The sequence below is a fragment of the Prionailurus viverrinus genome, chromosome A2, assembly GCF_022837055.1.
Source record: "Prionailurus viverrinus isolate Anna chromosome A2, UM_Priviv_1.0, whole genome shotgun sequence".
NCBI lineage: Eukaryota > Metazoa > Chordata > Mammalia > Carnivora > Felidae > Prionailurus > Prionailurus viverrinus.
Genome location: NC_062562.1, coordinates 98,799,300 through 98,814,908, shown reverse-complemented (window position 1 = coordinate 98,814,908; position 15,609 = coordinate 98,799,300). Strand labels below are relative to the sequence as shown.

The following is a 15,609-nucleotide window of genomic DNA, read 5'->3' as shown; positions in this document are numbered from 1 at the left end:
GGGTTTATTTTTTTTTTTTTTTTTTTTTTTTTTCAACGTTTATTTATTTTTGGGACAGAGAGAGACAGAGCATGAGCGGGGGAGGGGCAGAGAGAGAGGGAGACACAGAATCGGAAACAGGCTCCAGGCTCTGAGCCATCAGCCCAGAGCCTGACGCGGGGCTCGAACTCACGGACCGCGAGATCGTGACCTGGCTGAAGTCGGACGCTTAACCGACTGCGCCACCCAGGCGCCCCCTGGGTTTAAAATAAGTATTAACTGTCTCCACTGGTAGACTGTATCCTGTGTACTCTCTTAAACAAACTTGAACCGTAAAGTGGAAATCTCTAAAGAGTGAAAGAGAATGGCTCAGAAAAAACATTCGAAACGTCTCTAAAATGTAACTGTCAGCTCTCCTTTACGGGAACATTCCGTGTGTTCAATAAAATAGCTTCTCTGGTTGAACGCTACTCAAATCTAAATTTTCTCTAACTGGTATTTCTATTTTTCTTAAAAGTACATTTGTTAAAACACTAACTGAGCCCACTTGGGAAATCTTAAGTAGAAAATATGTGACAAGTTCCTGATTGTGTCACAGTCAGGCCGAAGACCAGCCAGAATGTTCCCCAGGAGAGGAAACCTGAAAACGTTGGTTTCCTTAAAAATCAATTTCCTGTTCAATTTGTTGGGGGAAAAAGGAACTACGTTATGTGTGTCAGTGTTGCTGAAGTACTGAACATGCAGCAGTAGCAAAGTAAACAATGGATCCCAATATCCCATGGCTGTGCTAATGTCTGATTTTTGTCTTTGTTCGGCTAAATCTGGAGGATAAATGTTACTCTCAGAACCCCAAGGTAATACCCACATCCACAGTCTTAAGGCTTTTTGCTTCCTTCTGGGGTTAACAAATAACTATAATTCTTTTCTCTCTTTCTGATGCCCCGCAAACAGAAGAGTTTGCTTGCCTTTGGCCACAGTACGTAATCATGTTACAGAGCACCCATGTTTCTACAGTGGGGTTGTCTCACTGTCCAGACACAAAAATGAGGGGGAAACTTTCCCACATGCTGGGATAGATTCTGGAGCCCAGATCTCATGGCAGAGTGGTGCTCTCGGCCATGCAGATACGTGCTATTGCCCAGTTTCAGGATTCCCAGACTGAAAAGTCACGGCCCTCCATTAACAATACCTGGGGTGTTTCACGCTTTTGTTGGGCAGGGTGACATCCATTTTCCAAGCAACGCAACCCACCCAACACAACACAAGAGCATAGTAAGAGAGAGAGAAACACAGCTATTTTGCATCTTTCACAAATGAGATCCTTGGTTTGGCAAGAAACCAAAGGAGGCTTGGGATTATTTCAGTAGGCAAAAATTAAAATAGTATTCGATTATTGCAGAAAATGCAGTTATGCAACACGTGGTTCCCCCATCTGCCTAGCGCACATTACCCCTGCCATCAGTTCCTTAATCCTCCGGAGGAGAGTGGGGCAGGAAGAGGGGAGACTTGTCTGAGAGAGGGTGTGTGTTACTGCTCACCAGCGCCCTCTGTGGCAGCTGTCATCTTTTCGTTCTTTTTAGACTTCCTCTGCATTTGTTCTTGTTCCTTCCTCCTCAGCTTTTCTCTTTGTTTTTCCATTTTCTCTTGGGCCTTCCGAGCCTTCTCTAGAGATACCTTCATTTCCTTCAGTTTTTTTTTTACCACTGCTCGGTCCTGGGATGATGTCATTCCCAGAGCCTAGGAAGGAAATACATAAGCAAATTGAATTTGAAAACCAGTGACCTCTCTGCTCAGGAAGAGGTTGATATCACAATATGTTCAAACTCAAGAACTAATTTAAACATAATCAAAGAGGTAAGAAACTAGGAAAAGCTGATGACATTTGCCAAAAATCTCCATACTTGGGGGCTGAGCTTTATTTGTTCTTTGAAGTTCCTAGCCCAGTAGGCCCTAAACCCCATTAAGTAAGTGCTTTCCAAACTGGTAATTAATGGGTGAATGAATTTTTAAAAGGGGGCACAGTTCTGCTTCCCCAACCTTTGGGCTGTAGACATTTACAAGCAAACATATTGCTAAACTCATCAATATTTTTAAAAGATAGGAGTGGGCACCTGCTGCCATAGAAGCCTCCAAGAAGGGCAGGGAGAATGAAATGGCTTCCTTTCTCCCAATGTAATCATTTACAATGAGGACCAAAAATGTCTTTGAGGCTGGAATGCTCATGTCAGCATGACTAGCCATTTTCTCCCTGTAGGCAGACCTATAAAGGAATCCTGTTAATGAGGAGGCTGCTCGATGAGCTTGGAATTCAGAATAAGGGGAGTTGGTTGCGTACTTTAAATGTTTCATGACCTTCAGAATCAACAGCAGGATGCATCCATCTCCCCAACAGGGACAGCCTTCAATGGGGCCTTCATATTCACAGACTATTGATTGATTTCTAACCTTTTCAAGACTGTCAAGAGATACTCATCTGCCCTTCAGCCCAGCAGGGGGCTGAGGTTGGGGGTGGGGAGCCGAATGTAAGTTCTTTTTGCCCTTTTCCACAGGGGTAGGTACCCCCTCAGTCTCTAAAAGGGATGAACTGGACAGGTGAAATGAGAGTGGGATGGAGCGGGGGGGGAGACACGGCCTGCACGTACTTGGGGAAGAAAGTTCTGTGGAGAATATCATCCCCGTTTTGGAGAGGTGTGCAGGGAAGAGTGGGGGCGGAGAAGAAATGAATAAAGACGGAAAGATTCATGGATTTAGGTTTTAACTCTAATGTGATGAAAGAGAGTCCACATTGGCCATTATTACAACTCATACTACACAGGAAGTCAGTAGAGTTCATACATGGACCATGTGTTGCTAGGGGAAGCAATGGAGTGAGTCCCTAGCTCTCCTACTTGGCAGCCTACTGTTTGGCTTAGAATCCTTGACGACTTTCCAAAACTTCATTTACTACTCAGAAATAATGCAACGTCCTTTCTGCTGACCGTTGATGAGAATTACCTCTCAGATATGCAGATGCTCTTATCTAATGAAAACATTTTAGGTGCTATGTGCAATACAAATCATACCTGGTAACCTAACACAGACATATAATTCTTTACCTTAAGTTTATTTCCATCCAACTGCAGGAGTTGCTCTCCAGTGATGTTTTGGGCACTGAATTCAGATACATACTGCTCCAGATTTAGGCTCATTAGCCAGTGAGAAACCTGCTGCACGCTCCATTCATGAACGGCCCGATTCTGACACTGACTGTGTTTGGGAGACTGTCCATCATCAAGGATCTGAGGTAGGAATGTTACGCAGCGTTGTTAAAGGACCAAGATGCTAGGGCTCGGCACGGCTTATTATGCTATCAAAAGGAATCTCTTGCCTACTAGAGCCACATTTATTTTTAAACCGTAAAATGATTAAGCTATGGTTCTAGTTGTGTGTGTGACACACACACACACACACACGTAATTATCACCTACATTGTTTAGGTATTTGGAAATTTAAAAATTCCCCCAGATAAAGCGGCATTATTAATGTAGGATGTTTTATATTGAAAAATACACTCCAATGTTGCAAGTCTTACGCTAGAACACTTTGGAAAGATTATGAGATGCAGAAAACGAGTATTTCATTAATCTCTATATGCAATGCATCACTCTGCATGTAGCCTCGGATAAGACGTTGGAGATATATAAAAATACATTTAAAAATATTGAGGTATCTTTCCCTTAGAAGGGGACGGCATTACGTCCTCAAGCGTTGTTAGGGGAAATTTCACAGCCATGATTTCATGTGAGCAGCAAGCGAACCTGTGAGGAAGGCAGGGCAGGTAATGTCCATAATGACTTTTAATAAACGAGGGAAGTGAGGCTCGGCAAGTCTACAGATCTGTCCGAGACCACGCAGCTAGCAACCGGTAGAGCTCAACAGGTAGTGGTTTATTCCAAATCTTAGGCTCTGCCCAGAGCAGAACATCGCTTTTAATAGTGCAGAGGGCAGCTTGGTCCCTAGCACCTCTAAGCTGAGAGGCGATGAAGATGAAGACAGGTCTGGGAGGAAAGACAAGGGTCACCTCGGGGAACACTGACAAAGGGATGGGGTAAGCCGAGATGAAGGCAAAGGAGGTGGAACAGAATGGACTGTGTCAGGGTAATGGCGATGGGGGATCAGTCGAGGGACTCTGGAGGTAGAATGTGGTGATCCTCTTGACTCAGAAATAACTTTTAAACTTAGATAGAGACAAGGGCAGAGAGTGAAACTATTTAGGACAAGGAAATCCTCCACCACAGACACCAGTATTCTTGCATCGTTTGAGTTTTAAATCATTTTGCAGAGAGAGAAGAGAAGGTTCGAACAATACCACATAAGCCACCACACGCAGCCCACTGATAGCTCACCTCGTCATCTATCATATCCAGGCTCTGAGTGAGGGAGCAACAAAGGAATCAAAAAGAAAAGTGTTATAGAAATAGGAAACACAACATACACAGTACAAAGTTTTAAAATTAAAATCACGCCAAGCCTGAAGAGTATGGGCAGAAACACTTAAGAGAAAAAAGTTTCATAAAACAAAAATCATGTTAGAAAGAAATAACTTAGAACAAATACTCGCAGCAACAATGTCTTTATTTACAGTGCTTCTCTCCCTCCCACCCCCTGCCCTAAATACTGGTATTTGTTCCTCTCCTTACCTCTTGGGGCACTAAGTCAATCACTAATGTAATATCCTGCTTCTCTGTACACATTTATCTTCTGGGAATTCTTGGCAATGCTAATTTGACCCTGGCTTCTAAATAAGTGATTCTCACCCAGTTTTCCTTCCTTTTGGGAACTGTATACCTCTCTCTGTCTCCACTGCAGAGGTTCTCAGTGAGGGGCCATGCCCTACTCAGAGGGAATATCAGAGTCCTGGGGCAGAGGTGATGATGGGGGGGGGAGGTGAGTGAGAAAGGGGAGGGATAGTCTGTCAACTCCCCTGATTCCTGAGCTGTTCCCTATGTGTGCTCTCTAGTGCCCAGGCTCCCATCCCCACCCCTCTGGTTACCATCATCTCAATTACATCAGAGAAAGGCGGAGGAGGTCCCTGGAGGGCTTAAAGGGCTCGGAAACAGTCCTTTGTCTTCATGTTGAGATAGAGAGGGAGAGAAATCATGATTTCCTATCAAGCATGAAACCATGATCCCAATGATTTATAACAAAGTCTACTTAAGAACGTCTTCCTGGTGGTAGGTGATGGGAACAGTGGAGGATCTGAGTGCCATGAGCATACCTCATCTGATGACAGCACTAAGGACTGGGAGAGCCCTGTAGTTTTGGGTTCTGCTCCTAGGCCGCTCAGGTCTGCCGAACTGGTGCTGCTGGGACTGAAGTCATCATTGAAGGTAAAATTCTGTAAAAGTAGATGAAGCTCAGTGTTAAATGAACACAGCGAGGGAACCAGAGGTAGGTGTATTTGCAAGTTCTAAAAAGCCTCTCTTTAAGTAATCTTAGGAGAAAATCATATTTGGTTTGGTGATGACCTTCAAGTGGCAGTGGTTGAGAGCACTGTGCCTTTTGCAATTGATAGGGAATTCTGGGTGCTTTCTCCATCAGATAGGAGGATAGGTGTTTTGGAGAAATGATTCTTTAATCTCTCTTCAAGGATACGGCATTCATTATCCTCTGCAACTGCTCAGAGGAGTAATATTAATAAGCCTATCTTCTTTGACCCTAATTGTGATGAGTAACAGTGCAAGTAAAAATACAAGATGGTGTGGAGAGCCTGAGTTATTAGGAACAGATGGCCATCCATATTAGAAAGGTAGCTTGAGCACCCCCTGGGAAGGATCGCTTGCTGTTGGCCATGATAAATACTGTGAGAAATGGCAGATCCTCCCCTGGATATAACCTTCAAGACGATGAGTTCTGGGGGAGGTCACAGACTCAGTGTAAATACATGAGTAGTTACATGCTCAAACACAACTCTCACACAGCATCGACAGAGCACCAGAGAGGCTACAGAACAGGTACACTTTCCAAATAATCACCTGGGCGGGGGGAGCTGGGCAAGGGGTGGGGGGAGGGGTGTGAACAAAAGTTCCTCAGATCTTCATTAAAACGTTCAGTGGATATTAAAGTCAAATACGTTCACAATGACCACATAGCTGCATTCGTGAAAATGTCTTACACCAAATCTGGAGTCTCTCCGTGGCAAGATAATAGTAGAGTTATTCCAACTACATTTAGATTTCTCAGATCCAGTACTAAAAATGTTACAAGATCAGAGTGATCTACTGCTGCCCAGACTTTCTTGCTACTAATTCTAGAATGACTGGCTTCCTAGGAACTCCAAGCCCTTGGCCAACACCATCTTGTTTCATATTCCACTTCCATAGGGATTGGACTGTTAGGTTTCCATTAGGTTCCCTTGCCACTGGGTTCAGTCGGTTGTCAAAAATGAATACCATGCCAGAGGCTGGAGAAATCAGTTCCAAACAAACCCCAAGGTCTGCTAAAACTTCAGACATGGAAACGAAATCCAAGAACGTGGAGAGCTAGGCTAGTAGAACACTTAAGCAGGAGAGCATTTAACACAACACATTACTATTTGATATTGTCAACAGAGACACAGCCCCAAACCCTGTCAAAACCCTGTGAGCTGTTGACCTCAAGAAAAGAGTTAAATTCAAGTAACATTAATCACACATTTCTGTTTGAGAAAGAAAAGCAAACACAGATAAAAGGAGACCAAACAACATGTGAAAGTTAGCCACCGTATGTGCTTCAATAAAATGTTAGGTAAGGTTTGCAGCGTCATGCTGGAAATAACCATTGTGCATTTGAAAACAAACAACATCCATGCCTTGTATTTTCTAATTCTGCTAAAGTTAAGAACTTTGGTGATGAGATTATAAGTTTTTCAACATGGAAGTTTGATTTAAAAGAAGATATAAGCAAGGGGGCTATGGCAGCATTGGTTTGTTTTAAAGAGTTTCATTTAGATATATTGAACACGTATTCAGTCCCAAATTTATTTGTTTTCCAGTAAATCTCGAAGAACGCGGTAAAAATAGTCTTGTAATGTAATTTAAAGTGGCATACTTCGTAAACAGATCTATCATACTGGTCCATGACTCAAATGCATCTTTCCCAGCATGGCTTAACTGTCAAACTGAGATTAAACAGCAGTATGTGAAAAGACAGGCAAATCAAAGATTAACGTACAATCTAGAATGGAACAGAATTAAAGAAGGTGATGGTTAACGGAGGCTTTCTTTCTCCCCACACAGGAAATACCATGCATGGTTTATTGCAGTGTTATCACATTGGTTTCTCAGGTCCAGAGTAAACACACAAGTTGAGAATGCTTTCCAAAGACTGAAGAGGAGGAAGGATTTGGGGTTTTCTTGTTTGCTTTTTAAATCCATGTGTTGTCTACCTTGGACCCCTTTTTATCTGAAATTAGAGTTTCAGGAGAAGGCTGAAGGGGACTTGTAGGTGAAGGCAGGTTTCTGAAGGAATAGGATCCTTTTCGGCTTTCGTTAAACCACGAGAAAGGCATGCATGGTGAGCGGGTGGTGACCTGCGCTGTGGGGGATGGCTTCGGTTTCCAGTGTTCCAGCCTGCCTCTGAAGATCCTGTATTATGAGACAAATGGGCACGTTAGACAAAGAAAGGGCAGATGTGACACTTGTTTAACTGAATTCTGAAGGGACTCTGAATCAAGTTCGAAGTAAGAGTTTGAGATATTGTTCTACACAACAGAGGAAAAAATTTGCATTTTTTACTAGGACATTAAGCTTAGTAGCTACCTTGTTTGAACTGAAATGGATTCTACAACAATGGTCAACATTTCCCCACCCCCACCACCTTTTTTTTTTTTAAGTTGCACAGAGCCCCATGTGGGGCTCAAACTCACGAACTGTGAGATCATGACCTGAACCGAAACCAAGAGACAGATGCTTAACCAACAAAGCCACCCGCGTGCCCCGCGGTCAGCGGTCAACATTTTCATAGTGCTTTGCCATAGCGAATTCTTAGGAAATTTGCCTGATAAATGCATGTGGGTGAATTAAAGTCAGGGCGGGGCACCATCTTTCTAGAACTGCTACAAGGTTAACCATTGCAGCTGTCCCCTTATTTGGGTGACACAGCAGTGCCTTACCATTAGTGCCATTAGCTCTTAGCCAGACATTCTTTCCTGGCCTCCTCTGAACTCATGCTGCCAAGAGTATGAGACTTTGGAAAATGATGTATTTAAATACTTTGGAAATGTCAGGGCTTATGATGCTTGAAGCAGAACACATCCCTTATTGCTTTTTCATCATAATCTGAGTGTCTTTTTCTAGGAGGAGACCAGGCCACAAGTCTTAATACCCTACTTGGAGGTCCAGGGTCGACCACCTCTCGAGTACATGGCCTTGGTCTTCTCTTAGCCTCTATTTCCTCCTGGAAATAAAACATGGGTATTTTATGTATCTCCTATGTAGTTGTTAAGAATTACATGAGATAGTATGCGTGAAAGTGCTTGGGAATCTGTGAAAGTATGAAGGTCTATGGTTATTGTTTAACATTGAAAGGATTCAAAGTCATTTGAGAAACACAGTTTGAAGACTGATATTCTTATCAGTGCAAGTACTTGCATATTTATATTTATCTTTTGGTTAGAGAAAAATAATTACCAAGAGCTGAGGCAGGAATGGACAGCAGTTAATATGCATCTCAGAAGAGGTCAACCCTCAATATGTCCCAATGGTATTTGCTACAATGTTTATTATATGTTAGCTGTTGATGTCATGCCAACAAGGAGATTCCTTTTCAGTTAAAAGTGCCTCCACACCACAGCCAGACAACTCAGGACCCACAGGCTTCTCAACTCTCATTTCAAGTTTACATAACTAGTAGAACACTCCTAACAGTCCCTGTTTATTTCCAAAGACTACTCTGAGAATCAAATGGGACAATAAATGTAAAAGCATCTTGTTAACGGCAAAGCAATATACAAATATAAAAGGATTACAAAAATAACGATTAAAGAGAATGGAGACATCAGTGAAATTTTGGTAGAATATTGAGATCGTAGTTTGGGTGAGTAAAATAGTTGGTCATTTAAAGATTCCAGAATACCTGATGATTATGATGGTGAGTTCCTTAAAAAACAAACAGACAAACAATAAAAGGGACTGTAAGGATAAGACAGAAAGCCCAATGAGAGATGTTGGTCAACCTTCAATTTCATCCTAAAGTCTAAATTAAAAAAAAATTCTGTATCCTTAATTCTACTTACTTACTATTAAAAGATGGGGCAGAGGGGGTACAATAATTGAACTTGAGACATCATACTAGCAGAGGCAGACTGGTATTCTGCAAGAAGCACTTTTTATTCCTGGGTCATGGACCAGTGCAGTGTTTCCCAAACAAGTCTGGTAAGAATCATCTAGGGCACATGCTCAAATACAGATTCATAGGCACCTAGAATTCCTGAATTTGAATGTGGGACAGAGGAAGGGAGGAGTTTGCCTGGAATCTATATTTTAACACATGTCTGAGCTGACATTTAAAGTTTTTAATAATATCTACATTTATTTATATTATCCTGGATGCAAGGATGAGGCTTCTGGAACAGAACAAGTTACCATTTACTTACAGAAAATGATTGCACTGGTTCCATGCCCTAATTTCTTCTTTCTAGAGGGACACAATGAAAACCAGTTGTCATCCCATACTTGGTCTACACTGTAGGTAAGGAATCTAAACAATGCCAATCTGGGTGATTATTTAGGAGAGGGACATAGTGCTGTTCTTACCTCCCCTCTGGCAGAGGGAGAGAAATCTTATCTCTTTAGTGTAAACAAATTCAACTAGGGAAGGATCTTTGGTCCTTACCCTTCAGAAAGTAATATATTGTCTTGGGGGGAGATAAGACCAACAGCTCAGGCTGAACAACCCTGGGAATGTCTCCATCAAGCTGGGTCTCATCCTCTCTCCTCATCCTACTCCTTGAAACTTTACCTCTGGGGAGGTAAATCTGTGCAGTTCTCACTATCTATCCAGTCATAATTTAGCTTTTGAGGCTTGACTTTGAAGCTCAGGTCCCAGAGTCCAGTAAAAATGTTCAGAAGCCTCTAACTGTGCAGAAACACAAAAATATTTTTTCTGCAGTTCCACATTCTTATAACTGGACATGTTTGAGATAAACTGGACCTAAAGATTATTTCCCCCTTTGGTTACAAACTTCTGGATCAATTAATCAAAGTATCACGGAAGCTTTTTTTTTTTTTTTAAGAGTTCCACCCATAATTCAAAAAGGCACAGTAGGGTTTAAATATATGGATATTATTTTAAAGTTTATAAACAGGTTATAATTAATGACAGCATGGCTATCTTGTCCTATTCCCAGTGAACTGCCTTTGAAACAATGCTTTTGGGACAGTCACCACCATAGCCATTTTTCTTTTTAATAGGCGGGAAATAAGAATATTTTTGCCTACCTGCTGTCATTCGAATGCCTTATTTGAAAAGGACTTTCAGTTCAACATCTATTCTGACCATACAACATTTTAAACAAAATTCCAAGACCACATCTAATTAAACTTTTTCATAAAAGCCTCAATTCCAGGAAAATATTCAAGACTAATAATCCCATGACAAATTGTACGTGCAGCACTGAAGACCGATCCAGAGGCCATAGTGAGTGTGATGAATGACATCATGGATGCTCAGATTCCAGTGACATTCAGAGGCTTTCTTCTCCAGCTTTCTATGCAAGATGATGGAAGAAGTGGAGGAGCAGTCACGTAGAAAGCAAAGAAAGCCTACTTGTAAGGAAACAACCATGGTCCTCAAAGCTGCAAACCACCAGGTCCTGGCCTCTCTTGAAGAGGATTTTCCAGACTGACTGTGCCCCTGCTGAGGCTGTATCCTGTACCCCTCATTTCTTTGCGTAGCCTCGACTCTAAAACCCCATGAACTGATATAATCTCTGTGTGTTTCCTAGTATACCGAATGGTTAGTATGCTTCCATTTGCTTGGACCCAAAGTATATTCACTTAAAAAAGCAAACTCTCCATTACTTTATAATTACAGATCCATCAGCTTACCAGACATATTTTCTAAAATAAATACCAATGTCCCTCTGGACAATATGAATTCTTGGGCCTACAAAAGGAGCAGAGAGAGTTTGGAAATAGTCGTGCCTTACTGACCACTCAGAGTCTGTTTCACTTTGTGGAGAAATCTGTCAAGAACATAAAATTCTTCCCTTCTTTCTCCTTCCTTCCCTTTCTTCCCTCCCTCGCTCCCTCTATTGACTTTTTTGACTCTGAGAGCTGGTTATGGTGTAAGGTGCATAAGCTTCATATAGATCCTTAATAATCCCCTTGAAAAATCAAGATTGGTAGAAATGAATGTTTACTGGATCTGAAAATAGTTTTCAGAGGGTCAAAATAGGTATGTGTTCTGTAATTCATCTTCTTTTTTAACTTGTACACTAAAGTCTCACTATCATTTTTGGTAAAAATGCAATTACAAGTCACAGATGTAACCCCGATTGTTTTACTGTTAGTAACTGAGAAAAAGAATGGCTTCAAATTAAATCTCTGAAATATTAAATTGCCAAGGGTGTGTGTGTGTGATGTGTGTGAGGTGGAGGGAGTAATTGTTTCCCGGCATTTAAGTGGTTTATAGCTCACAACTCTAGAGAGCAGCTAACCCAATTCCATACATCTTGAAACCAGTTCATCCTGGGGTCAGCACCCCAAAGTTAAGTTGCCCAGGTAAACATTCCTTAGTAATTCTTTTTTTTTTTTTTTTTTTTTGGTTTGTCTTACATTAAATACAAGGTGTGTGAAGTTATTCGGAATAGAACTGAATGTTATCAGGATAAATTAGGAGTTCAGGAACTGGCAGAACATAAAAAGTATAAGCATAATATAGACTTTAAGCAGGTAGTTATGGAGGTTAATTAGAGAAAGTTAGGGGCAATCAGAGGAAGGGTTGCAGACTTCCATTTACTCAAATCAGATCAAGTAATTCTGTAAAGTTCTAACATCCACCAAGGAGACTGAAGTTTTAAAGCCAGCTCCTTCTGAAGGGCACTTGGAGACCCTGACAGTTAACAGCTATGACAAGCAGGTGTCCATATGCAGCTTAGGCCAACCACCCTAGACATATCCTGCTTCCAGACCCTGAGTTACGGTCTAAACCTCTAATCCATAACCGATAGCCCATATGAGATGGTAACTGTTTAACCTTAACTTGTGACAGGGTTTCTGGACATGCTAACCACAGAATATGGTAACTTGGCACAGCAAATATTTTAAGGTAAAGGAATCTGACAAATGGTAGGTACTCTGACCTCCCCCACTGCTCCCGAAGCAGGTCATAAGACCCTTACAAGAGAGGTGCCCTCCCTATATACCTGGAGGAAAGGAACATCTTTATCTCTGTAGATGGAGGGACACTTAGAGAAATCTGAAGGAATGAATGAACGAATAGGCCTTGCTAAGCTCCCCACTGTTTACTACTGTTAGTTCATACCCTTATGTTCTATCATATTTTCCAAGACTTTTCAGTCTTCAACTAATCTAGCATTAAAATGCTCAGGCTTAACTGCTTCTCTGAGTCTTCATTTCCTTATAAAGTTTCCTGCATCACACAAAACTTACATTAAATAAATCTGTATGCTTTTCTCTTGTTAATCTATCTTCTGTCAATTTCATTTACAGGACTCCAACCAAAGAACCCAAGAGGGTAGAAGGAAAAAAGGTTATTTTTTTTTTTCCTCCTCTACATTCATATGAGATGGAGAAACTGTTCCTTTAATGAGTTCCCTCCATATTGGGAAGGTTTTTTTTTTTAATTTTTTAAAAATGTTTATTTATTTTTGAGAGAGAGAGGATGAGAGAGAAACAGAGACAGAGAGAGAGAGAGAGGCAGAGACAGACACACAGAATTCGAAGCAGGGTCCAGACTCTGAGCTGTCAACACAGAGCCTGACACGGGGCTTGAACCCACAAACCATGAGATCATGACCTGAGCGGAAGTTGAACGCTTAACTGACTGAGCCACCCATGCGCCCTGGGAAGATTTAAAATGAAACATCAAGAAGATTATGTAAAATAAAATTGATATTATCAAAATAAAAATGTTAGGTTTAGGAATAATAAATATATTGCTGAGGATTTAAGAAAATTTGTATTATTAGAAATCTGAGAAGTTTGTCTGTTGATTCTATCTTAATATGATTAATTGTTTAAGATGTAAAATAATCAAATTGATAAGAGCACTGGATGTTTACAGTCACTATGTTACCATTTTAATCTACTAGATTTTTAAATTTTTTCAAGTGGAAAAGCATTGACATGTTAGGAATGTAAAAGTTTGTCAAGTTTCAAGCGCTGGCAAGTACTTAAAAAGAAAACTGAATAAATTACATTTATAAACGCAGTTTTCTAAAATCAGGACAGGCAATTATGGGGGGAACAAGTCTGTGCTACTGAGTCTAAGCTAACATTATTCAGAGGTCTCCATAAAAGTGACTGCTTTTATTTTTTTACAAAATTTTACTAGGTGTATAAATAAAACAAAAAGATTTGTAAGTTGAACTGAAACTGAAAAAAAAGTAAGTTGTAAAAACTGGAGACTTTAATAAGTTACTTTTAATTTATAACTCAAATAATCCCCTTTTTAAGAATGAAGCAAACTCTGGTCATGAAAAATATCAAGTGAAGGAGAGAATCTGCAGAAGTTATACTGTCAAAATTAAGCACTCTGTAGGGGCTTTACTGAGTTTTCATCACCATTGTTCATGATTTAAATATTTGCTTTAAAACGTGCTGGGCTTGGGGCGCCTGGGTGGCTCAGTCAGTTACACGTACGATTTTGGCTCAGGTCATGATCTCATGGGTCACCAGTTTGAGCTCCACATTGGGCTCTGTGCAGACAGCTCAGAGCCTAGAGCCTGTTTTGGATTCTGTATCTCCCTCTCTCTGCCCCTCCCCTGCTATCTCTCTGTCTCTGTCTCTGTCTCTCTGTCTCTCTCTCTCTCTCTCTCAGAAATAATGAATAAACTTTAAAAATAAATTAAATAAAATTACTTAAAAAAAAACCCAACAACCTGCCAGGCTCAAATTATTTTGCTATTTTCTAACGGCCATTCTCTTCTGGCCACTTACAATAGCATTTTTGTTTCCTATTTTTTAAAATAATTTTTGAAAAATGTTTATTTATTTACTTTAAGACAGAGAAAGCAGGTATGTGAGCAGGGGAGGGGCAGAAAGACACAGAGAAAATCCCAAGGAGCTCTGTGCTGATAGCCCCAATGAGGGGCTCGATCTCATGAACTGTGAGGTCATGACCTGAGCCGAAATCGCAAGTTGGACACCTAACTCACCAAGCTACGCAGGCGCACCTTTTAAAAGCATACTTTTAATATATTTTTTTAAGAGAAATGTTGGCTCTTCTGTGGGGTGTCTCTGTTAGGCAGAGGCGAGGTGCTGTTCTCTTCAGGCAAATTTGCTCGTCTTGCTCATCAACACTTCTGAAAGGGACTGTTTCCACTCCAGCTCAAGAGCAGAGGCTGTGTGCCCTTGCTCAGCAACAGGGCAGAGCTGCCCTCCAGGCACATGTCACTAGAATGTTCTCAAACTCACTGTAATGCCTTGATTTACCTAAAGGTTCCTTGAGAGAAATATCTATGAAGGGTTGTCTGAACTATAATCCCCAGTCCACTCGTTCTTCAAGATATCACTAAAATCAACAATGGATGAACAAGATGGCCAGCAAAATAGATACAGAGAATACTTTGTTTTACATTCCTCTGATCAGAATGGTTTTAAATAATAATACTAGTAATGATAACTGTTGACATTTATTAAGGACCTAAAACGTGCTTAAATGTGACTCTCAATCCTCCTGATGACCTGAAGAAGTATGAATATTTCCATCTTACAGATGAGGAAACGGACAGACAGGTTAAGGAACTTGCCCAAGACGTTAAGTGGCAGCTATGACTATGACTGAATCCAGGCTCTTTACTCTGACATCATGCTCTTTGCTTTTACTGAAATCCACTGTTATACTTATTATGCAGTTGTTGTTGAAGACTTTATATTTTAAGTACCAACCTTACTTTTTGCTTTACCTTTTTTTCCCCCTATCCAATTTGCCTTTAAAATAAATTATGTTATTGTATCTTTTGTACCTCTTTGCATAAACAAATTATATTTGGAACACAGAGGAACAGGTATAGATTTAAAAAAGAATAGACAAGAAGGAGTACACATATTGTGATGAGTGCTGAGTAATGTACAGAACTGGAGTTGAATCATTACACTGTACCTAAAACTAATATGATACTGTATGTTGATTATACTTCAATTATAAAAAATAAAAGAAGAATAAACAAACATGAAAACATGCTAATTTATAGATCAATGAAATGACAAGTTAGAACTCAAAAAGAAGATGTTTTACATAGAATCATACAGATCGACACTATCCAACAGAAATATGAAGTACATATATAAATCAAACTTTTCTGGGAGTCATATAAGAAAAAGGTACAATTAATTTTATTTTATTTAACCCAAAATATTCAAAATATTATTATTTCAATATGTAATTGGTATTATAACATTTTAATAAGATATTTCACTTTTTTTT

General features: G+C 40.4%; 1 protein-coding gene across 9 annotated transcripts in view; it reads right to left on the bottom strand.

Annotated features, from left to right (window-relative positions):
- Positions 1 to 237: 237 nt before the first annotated feature.
- The window catches only part of PPP1R9A (protein phosphatase 1 regulatory subunit 9A), a 366,748-nt gene continuing 351,376 nt past the window's right edge, over positions 238 to 15,609 (bottom strand). For 6 of the 9 annotated variants that reach the window (XM_047848722.1, XM_047848719.1, XM_047848720.1 and 3 more), the window contains 4 exons: positions 7,385 to 7,583; positions 5,237 to 5,356; positions 3,075 to 3,257; positions 242 to 1,716 (listed from right to left, as the gene is read on the bottom strand). In XM_047848722.1, coding sequence (XP_047704678.1) covers positions 1,507 to 1,716; positions 3,075 to 3,257; positions 5,237 to 5,356; positions 7,385 to 7,583 — 712 coding nt within the window. In that variant the 3' untranslated portion in view covers positions 242 to 1,506. Of the gene's footprint in view, positions 1,717 to 3,074; positions 3,258 to 5,236; positions 5,357 to 7,384; positions 7,584 to 15,609 lie in introns of all 9 variants that reach the window. The other 3 variants (XM_047848718.1, XM_047848724.1, XM_047848725.1) reach the window with 3 other exon arrangements.